Raw genomic sequence first — 9,432 nt, 5'->3', positions numbered from 1 at the left:
CAATGTAAATGCCCGTGGCCATTACGTGGCATGTATATAAGTGACTTTAACTAATGAGAAAGGGACATTCCCTTATCTACTATTTGAAAGTGTGCTCTTGCTGCTTCTCCTCTACCTCTACCATATCCTCTTGTCCTCTTGCTAGTGCTTGTGTGAGAGTGAGTGCGTGTGAGAGTCTTTTCCTCTTGCCCTCTTGATCTTGCCAAGCCTTGCTAGTGAGAGAGAGAGTGAACTATTGTCTTGCATAGTGGAGCATGGTCTTGCGTAACAACGAGGAGTGCTAAACTCTACATAGATAACTTTTGTGGTGTGAAAGTGGGAGGTGGGTCTTCTCAAGTTCTAGCGTGCATTCGTTTGGTTTCCTCTTCCATGAGATGGCAGATAAGCTACAAAGTTCCCCATGACACACAAAACGTGAGTAATCTTCACATGGCTAGCTTCTTATTAGTGAGTGTTGTGTATTTGGGTTTTTCTTTGGCACCGCTAGAGCAAGAAGCATGGTGGTTTACGTTAACACTTGTTTTGACTCGTGTAGATCTTGTTTTTATTGGCCACGTTGTGAAAGACCCGTGAGAGCCTTAATGATATGTATGCTTCTTAAACTTTTTGAAGTTTGACATTTTTTTCAACTACCATATTGAGTTGATACAATCTCGAAGAAGGAACTTCTTTGGTCCAAAAAAGAGTAGAATCTCATAGAAGAAATTTATTTGAGAGAAACAAATTCACTATTGAATCCAAAAACAAAAAATGTTTTTTTCTTACAAACTAGTGTTAAACATTTTACAGAAAGCTTATGTTTGATAATCACCTTTCCTCAACTTAATAGCCAAACACTTCCTGAATTAGCTTAACTTTTTACATCTTGTATCATCTTGCAACTCCTAAATTGGTGCAAATAAATAATAGCAAAACACTTCTTGAATTAGCTCATCTTACCTAAATTGGAGAAGAGTGACTCTTATATATATTGCACTAAGCCATATCTCTCACAACCCATTTGTATTGGCACCCCCAAAATGTTTGGTGTCATGCCTCCAATACGGGTAGGAGGCATAGTGAGAAGGGTAGCCAAGGGCCACACGATGTGAAGTCAATATGAAGGGTAGCCAAGGGCCACTAGATGTGAAGTCTATATGAAGGGTAGCCAAGCCATATGAAGGCTAGGGCAGCCAAAACCATTGGGAAATAGCCTGCATCGACGCATGGTGCTTCATAGTGGTTTTGGCGATGGCCTTCATATGGCTTAGGTTTCGATTTCCCCTTGACCTACACATGGCCTACACATGGCTTGTCTAGCCTTTGTTTTGGACTTTCCCATCAAACTAATCATACACCCTAGAGTACCATGACCTGCATAGTGATAAAAATACATGCAAAAAATTGGCACGCTTTTTTTGAATTGAATAAAAATATACTCCCCAAATAGATAGTGAGTATAGCCTTTGTTTTGGGCTTTCCCATCAAACCAATCATCCAACCCAGAGTACCACGACCTGCATAGTGATAAAAATACATGCAAAAAACTGGCAGGCTCTTTTTGAATTGAGTAAAAATATACTCCCCAAAAAGATACTGAGTACACCCAACAACCATGTAGTTAATCAGTCTAATTAGTCCTTCAACATTGTGGATACATATGCACTATTCTTTTCAAATGGTTATGGCCTTGGCCTTGATATGGTTAGCCTATTATTGGATATAGACATTAACTCTATGTACAATTCTTGCACATAGAAACCCTCCACATAAAAACCCTCATCATCAAGGAACTACCTTAAAAGAGTTGCTTAAACAATATTCTTGCTTAGGAATTTTCCATGTATACCTATGTGCATGTATCTTCTACCTCAAACAATGTATTGGTGCAAGTCTATGTGCATGTCTATATCCATGGTAGCAAAGCCAAGTGTAGTCCAAGGCCACACCATTGGGAAGCAGCCCACGTCAACGTGAGCTTCTTCCCATTATGAACTTGGCCTACATGTTTCTTTTAACCTAAGGTTAATGGGAACCACCAAAAGCATCTTGTCAAGGCCTTGTACACAATGAATAATGGAGAAGTCATCATCAACAAACAACGAGATTAGAAGACATATCTAGCTTATGGAAGAGCTAAGAAAAGGGCTTGGATGTTTGCAGTTAAAAAGGGATGGCCACCACGGACATCAAGAACTATCAATTGGTCGCCTAAACCATGCAATGTCTACCCAAAGCTTGATTTTAGATGTGTGTAGCATACACTAATCTTGCATTTGCACTTTATGTTATACTCAATGGGGATGGCATGGGTTGTACAAAGGAAATCTTCCTATGCACTTCATGGGAGATCTCTAGTTAATTCCCATTAGTTCACTTTTTTAGTGTTTGGCACCCAACTAAAGTCAATGTAAATGCCCGTGGCCATTAAGTGGCATGTATATAAGTGACTTTTACTAATGAGAACGGGACATTCCCTTGTCTACTGATTGAAAGTGTGCTCTTGCTCCTCCTCCTCTAGCTCTTTACCATATCCTCTTGTCCTCTTGGTAGTGCTTCTGTGAGAGTGAGTGTGTGTGAGAGTCTTTTCCTCTGGCCCTCTTGATCTTGCCAAGTCTTGCTAGTGAGAGAGTGAGAGTGAACTATTGTCTTACATAGTGGAGCATGGCCTTGGGTAACAACGAGGAGTGCTAAACTCTACATAGACAACTTTTGCAGTGTGAAAGCGGGAGGTGGGTCTTCTCAAGTGCTAGCGTGAATTCGTTTGGTTTCCTCTTCCTTGAGATGGTGGATAAGCTATGAAGTTCCCCATGACACACAAAACGTGAGTACTCTTCATGTGACTGCATGGTAGTTTACGTTATCACTTGTTTTGACTCATGTGTAGGGCTTGTTTTTATCGGCCATGTTGTGAAAGACCCGTGAGAGCCTCAATGATATGTATGCTTCTTAAACTTTTTGAAGTTTGACATTTTTTTCGACTATCATATTGAGTTGATAGAATCTCGAAGAAGGAACCTATTTGATCGAAAAAAGAGTAGAATCTCCTAGAAGGAATTTATTTGAGAGAAATGAATTCACTATTGAATCCAAAAACAACAAATGATTTTTTTTCTTACAAACTAGTGTTAAACATTTTATAGAAGCTTATGTTTGATAATCACCTTTCCTCAACTTAATAGCAAAACACTTCCTGAATTAGCTCAACTTTTTACATCTTGCAGCTCCTAAATTGGTGCAGATAAATAATAGAAAAACACTTCTTGAATTAGCTCATCTTTCTTTATCTTTTATCAAGTGAGTGTGAATACCCGTGGTGAGTAAGTGACATGTATATAAGTGGCTTTAACTAACGAGAAAAGGGACATTCCCTCCTTGAGTGTTGATTGAAAGTGTGCTCTTGCTCCTTGTTCTCTAGTTTTCTACCCTATCGTCTTGTCCTCTTGGTAGTGCTTGTGTGAGAGTTTTTTCCTCTTGCTCTCGGTCTTGCCATGTTTTGCTAGTGAGAGAGTGAGAGTGAACTATGGTCTTGCACAATGGAGCAAGGTCTTGCAACAATGGGGAGTGCTAAGCGCTACAAAGACAACTTTTACGATGTGACAGTGAGAGGTTGGTCTTCTCAATTGCTAGCGTGCATTCGTGTGGTTACCTCTTCCATGAGATGGTGGATAAGCTACGAAGTTCCCCCCCACGACACACAAAAGGAGAGTACTCTTCATATGGCTAGCTTCTTGTTAGGAGTGTTGTGTATTTGGGTTTTCCATTAACACCACTACCAGCAGAGCGAGCATGCTAGTTTGTGTTAACAGTTTTTTTACTCATGTGTAGGGCTTGTTTTTAATGGCCACATGGGATCCGAGAGAGCCTCAATGATATGTATGCTTCTTAAACTTTTTGAAGTTTGAGATTTTTTTCGACTATCATATTGAGTTCATAGAATCTCAAAAAAGGAGCTTATTTGATCTAAAAAAGAGTAAGATCTCCTAGAAGGAATTTATTTGAGAGAAAAAAACTCACTATTGAATCCACAAACAACAAATGAATTTTTTTCCTTACAAACTAGTGTTAACATTTTATAGAAATCTTATGTTTGATAATCACCTTTCCTCAACTTAATAGCAAAACACTTCCTAAATTAGCTCAACTTTTTATATCTTGTATCACATTGCAACTCCTAAATTGGTGCAAATAAATAATAGCGAAACACTTCTTGAATTAGCTCATCTTTCTTTATCTTTTATCATTTGGCAACCTCTAAATTCGTAAAAATAAATAAATGACCTTTGTTATGCACAAAACAAACTTTTTCGAATGGCATACATAACTTAAGTTGTCTCAAAACATCAGGTAATAATAAATGTACAAATTTCTTGGCCTACTTGTGTTTATTTGTATGTAATTATTATAATTTCTAACCAAGAATACCTTCAAACTCAAAATATGATAAGATTTTTTTAAATATCCTAGCTAAGCCAAATGAACACACACATGCATACACACAAAGAAAACTCATCAAAGATTGCCTATTCATTATGGGATGTAGAACACCATTGTTAGAATGTCTATTCTTTAAAAGAAATTGTAAGTTATCTTATAATCAACTCTGGATTTCCATTTTCTATTGAGAATGGCAGGATTAGGAGATGAGATGACCATTAGGAAAACTTTTATTCACAACAAAAAAAGAAATACGTACAACAAAAAAAAGAAGAGTGTAGATAGAACAATGATTTTTTAAAACATAAAAACCACAAGAAGGATGATTGAAGAGCATCTACCGTGAACCATTTTTCAACTCTATAAAAGCATCTTTCTTTTCCAAACAAACCGAATTCTAAACCACATTCATGAATCAAAAAAGAGGCCATCCAAAAAATGGGCAAGATTCTCTATCTTCATACTACAAGAGCAGAAGCCAACTATATTGTTCCTCCTCCTCTCTTAATTAACTCCATCAAAGAAATCCGAAGCTAGCTTCTGATACAAAATGTATTGTCTATGAATTCATGCTTGTAGCGTGCTTAATGATCTTTTATCACATTGCTAGTGTCGAGTTTATCGACCTAAACATTGCACTAGGATTGCTCAACACATTGGCCACATACTCTTTCCTGTAAATTCAACCAAAAGCCTGTTAATAGTTAGAGACATTGCAACACCGTCAACAACAGATTATGATGATGCAAAACCAACAATTCACTATATACATGCGTATACGAAAGATAAATTCTTTGTGAAGGAAAACCAAATTATGCAAATATTTAAAGTAGATATATCATGATAATGCAAGACTACCTACTCATGGGTGTGGATTGTCTTGTCTTTGTAAAGACATGTTATTGAAAAAAAAAAGAGAGGAATACTAGCTGGAGATAAGTCTCACTTAATCTAAAAATGTTTTTTTTTTCCAAATAGAGGAAGGAATGAATACTAGTTATTGGAGATAAGTTTCACTTCATCTAAAGTCTGTGTGAAAAGTTCAAGGAGGTGACTGATAGTAACAAGAAGAATACAGACAGATTATAACAAGCTCTTGAACCGATTAGAGTGTTACCAAGACATTCGCTTCATAGTACATAAAAATGATAGCCTATCACTCCTCCTACAAAGAGAGAAAGAGAGGATGATAAATTTACCTCGACTCTATCTCATCTCCATCAGGTTTAAGAAGATCGATCCTCGTGGGAACCTCTGTGTATAGAAGAACTGCCTGCGTTGGTAAGGTAATTGGTAGATTAAGATTAATGAAACCGAAATAATAGTGAGGGAATATGATCAAGGAGTGTGTGCAAAGATCAAGGATTGGTTGATCCTAGTATTTACGCGCCGCGAGTCAAAAAGATAATCATATGTACCTTAATGCAGTCTTCGGTGTCGAGAGTGAATCGATGGTACATTCCTGGCGGCAAGGTAATCATATCTCCCTTTTTGACAGTAAACCTTATCCAGCTGTTATCGTAATCTCTTATGTCCCAATAACCTACGTAGAAAGGCTAGATATGATTAGCATTAGCTTAGCTGCACTTCGTAGTTATAAGTGCAATGCTACACATACCAGGTTATATATATATATATATATATATATATATAACATTACACAAAAACAAGCCTAGGTTTTTAGTTTGCATATTGAAGCCTAATTTGAATATCTGCTCGACGATGGTGCCGATGGCTTCTCTACCCTCCTCCTCGCGTTTTCTTGCTTTCAAGTCTTCTTTCCGGAACATCATCATGCCCAAATTTGTTTCGCCCAAATCCTCGCACACGCACACTTCGTCTTCTCATGCTAATGCTGCTCGTTGTTGCGTTCCGCATGAGAGAGCAAGACGGAGACCCTACCTTCGTAGCTCTACCCTTGTAGCATATCGTTCCCTTTCCAAGACTTTGGAGGAGGAGGAGGAGCAAGCTATCAGCAAGTCATGCAATGTTGAAATACATTTTCGCTGCCTGAGGTGTGAGTGCAGAGTCACCACAAATCATACGTTGATGGGATGTGTGACCACACCACCATGATCATGACATAGGTAGGCGCTGGTGGTAGATAAAGTTCCGTGAGTTGCCCACTGCAGCACAGCACAGTGGAGGAGGGCGACGTATATATGCAAGAAGATGAACGTCGTTGACAGCTACTTGACCGGAATTTGGGTTGCTTGGGAGCCAATAGGGTTGACGTTGGTCGGCACGTCGTACATGTAGGAAGGGGTAATTCATAATTATGCAATATCATCGAAGATTTTCATGACCAAATAAAGTGACTGATTTGATTTACCACGGCCTTCAAGGATAAGTCGGCTTTCTTCATAGGGATGCAGATGTTCCTGAAAGAAGTGTTCAGTCTTCTGCTCAAAGTTGTCCATAACGCCAGGTGCTACAGTTATCGTCTCCTGCATCATGGTAGTAATTACAAACCAAAATCATATCACATATGCATGCATGCAGTAGTAGTAGTAGTAGTAGTAGTCGTCACCTTCATTTGCATTAGTAAGCTGCACTAGTACTGCGTTTTTATAATGCCATATCATAGGAATCAAATACCAAACGATTAATTATTGCTAGCTGCAATAACAAGCTGATTACCCAATAAACGTAGCCATGGTCGCCTTTTACTCTCTCGAGCGTAGGGTCTCTCTCCCAGTTGCAGTCAACATCTATTTTCCAATGTAAGACGCCGAGTTCTACACGAAAATTAAATTAACAAAGAGTAAAACCTCCCTTAGGCCTTGAGCATCATGACGCAATCTTTAACGCAGCAAACAAGCTGACTGTTAAGCTTACTGTGCGTTGAGTTGATAACGAAAAGAGTTAAACTTGACGAAACATGTCACCTTTCAAGTGTTCCTCTGATACTGGGCGATTAGGCACGTATTTGTGAGGAAGCCTGCGGTCATCATCTGCGGGATTGTACACCCAAGCCTCCATAGCTTCTTCTAATTAGCTATCCTGCGAGAAAGCAAGCTGCCTAAGGACGTTAGTCTTGTGATACCAGGAAGCTAAGCTGGTACAAAAACCTCAGTATAAAAAGGTAACCCCCCAAAAAAAAACTACAAGTAATTGATGAAAAAAGCAACGCCATGTACACAGACAAGGAATTAAACGCTTCGCCGCTCATAAGAAACGCAATGTTGTCTTGCGCCTGCTCCCCACAAAACTCTTATATAGAGAGGTGTGAGCCATATTATATTAATTTCTTTCATTTTGTGAGAACGATGCGCTCTAGTTTGACGAAGGCCGCAAGTGTGAGCATAATTTCATTTTGTGTGAAATATAAACAATAAATAGATCACATTTAGATTCGAGGGTTAAATATAAACAATACTAAGATCACATTTAATTTTGTGTAAAATATACACAAAATAATAAGAACACATTTAGATTCGAGGGGACGCTAGGCGAACACCACAGCTTTGCTTTGCCTGCTGCCACAATGCAAAAATTACACTGGACACAAGGTTAAGATATTAGCAAGCCCTTGCACCTCCAATATCAAACTCCACATCATCTTATGGCCCTAAACTAAGCAGGCACACAACCATCCTTGGGCTTCTCTACGCTTATTTAAGCCCTATTCTAAGGTGAGAGTCTAAACAACATCCAACCACTACAAGAGATCACCCTAATACCGTAATACCGTCGTATATACCGAAGATTTAGATTTGGTTTTTTCGCCTAAAACTACCCACACTGATCATTATCACTGTCGGTATTGAATCATCAATAATATTTATCGCTCAACCGTTGTCTTTATAAACTAGTATACTGATGCTACCTACTGTGATTGGTATATGCATCGGGCATCGATGTTTTTACTGACGTAAATATCGATGCAAATATCAATGTTTATTTCGACATAAATATCGACACTGGTATAAATCTTTTTTTTGGGTGAAATGGGACAGATTCAAGCAGTTTGTCCCAACCTGTCTCGTTGTGCCCATACTACCTAGCTACTAGTAACTTTAAATATAAACACATTAAAAACAAAGATGTAGAAAAGATAATCAAATTTATGCATATTTATGTGTGGAATTCGAAAAACTAAAAAGTGCACAGATATTCATATTCAAGATGCGATAACTCATCATTGACATTAAGAAACCTCACAAGAAGTATAAAACTCCAAATACCGTATTAGAAAATCTTGATACTTTGGAAATTTTGCAAGTTGTCTTGCAAACAAAAAAAAATAGTGAATCTAGCGCTCTTAAAAAAATTACGAACATAGCTCTTACAAAGAACATTTGAAAGTTGTCTTACAAAAAAAAAGAAACTGAGAGGCCCATGTAAGAGCTACTAGTCGTGATCACATCAACGCATCTTTCCACTTCTCGTGGCTTCGACTTGCTAAATATGCTAAATACTCTTCCTTCAATGGGCATGGTTATACTAAAGAAGAGTATGATTTCACGTGGTGTCACGGAACTACATCCTTGTTTGACAAGATGGAGCGGGAAAGGCAAGAGCTCAATTGGGCCCATATTGTCAACTATGTAAGCATATCATATCGTCAAACATTAAACTTTTTAGTTTTCTAAATTTCACACATAAATTATGTGTATCGTTTATCTTTCTGTACTTTATCTTTTTTATGTTACATTGTCATGATAAAACTTATGGTTCTATTCCTCAATGTAGGGAGTATCTTGCAAAAAGAAAGAGATGAAGACTTACAAAGTATGTACAAAAGTGATCGATGCCACCAACACAAAGGTGAGAAGTACCTGAACCTTTGAGGCGTACTTTATGAGCATCTCATTGTAATTGCTTGTACTTATTGGGGGTGTTACAAACCTCCACCTTTGCTTTCCTTCGGTCTTTGATGTTGAGATACATGGGCTACTCTTTCTTTTATTTAAATTTACATCACACCTCAAACCTTCAATGGCTCATTAGATCTCTCATTCTCTTGAGCATGTAATTATTTGTTGAATTGCTGGAAGAGATTTGAGACTAGGA

At 38.1% G+C, this 9,432-nt stretch overlaps 1 protein-coding gene across 1 annotated transcript; it reads right to left on the bottom strand.

Moving 5' to 3' along the window:
* Nucleotides 1–5,014: 5,014 nt before the first annotated feature.
* LOC147630922 (uncharacterized) lies at nucleotides 5,015–7,398 on the bottom strand. The gene is made up of 6 exons (XM_086808985.1): nucleotides 7,305–7,398; nucleotides 7,057–7,154; nucleotides 6,749–6,863; nucleotides 5,835–5,959; nucleotides 5,616–5,689; nucleotides 5,015–5,090 (listed from the first exon to the last, which is right to left on the bottom strand). The coding sequence occupies exons 1-6, from the start codon at nucleotides 7,396–7,398 to the stop codon at nucleotides 5,015–5,017; spliced, it is 582 nt and encodes a 193-aa protein (XP_086665111.1).
* Nucleotides 7,399–9,432: the final 2,034 nt, after the last annotated feature.

The sequence above is a fragment of the Cibotium barometz genome, chromosome 15, assembly GCF_041138505.1.
Source record: "Cibotium barometz isolate CiBa-2024 chromosome 15, ASM4113850v1, whole genome shotgun sequence".
Classification (NCBI taxonomy): Eukaryota; Viridiplantae; Streptophyta; class Polypodiopsida; order Cyatheales; family Cibotiaceae; genus Cibotium; species Cibotium barometz.
Note: the sequence above shows the minus strand (reverse complement) of the source record. Positions and strands in the feature narration are given on the sequence as shown.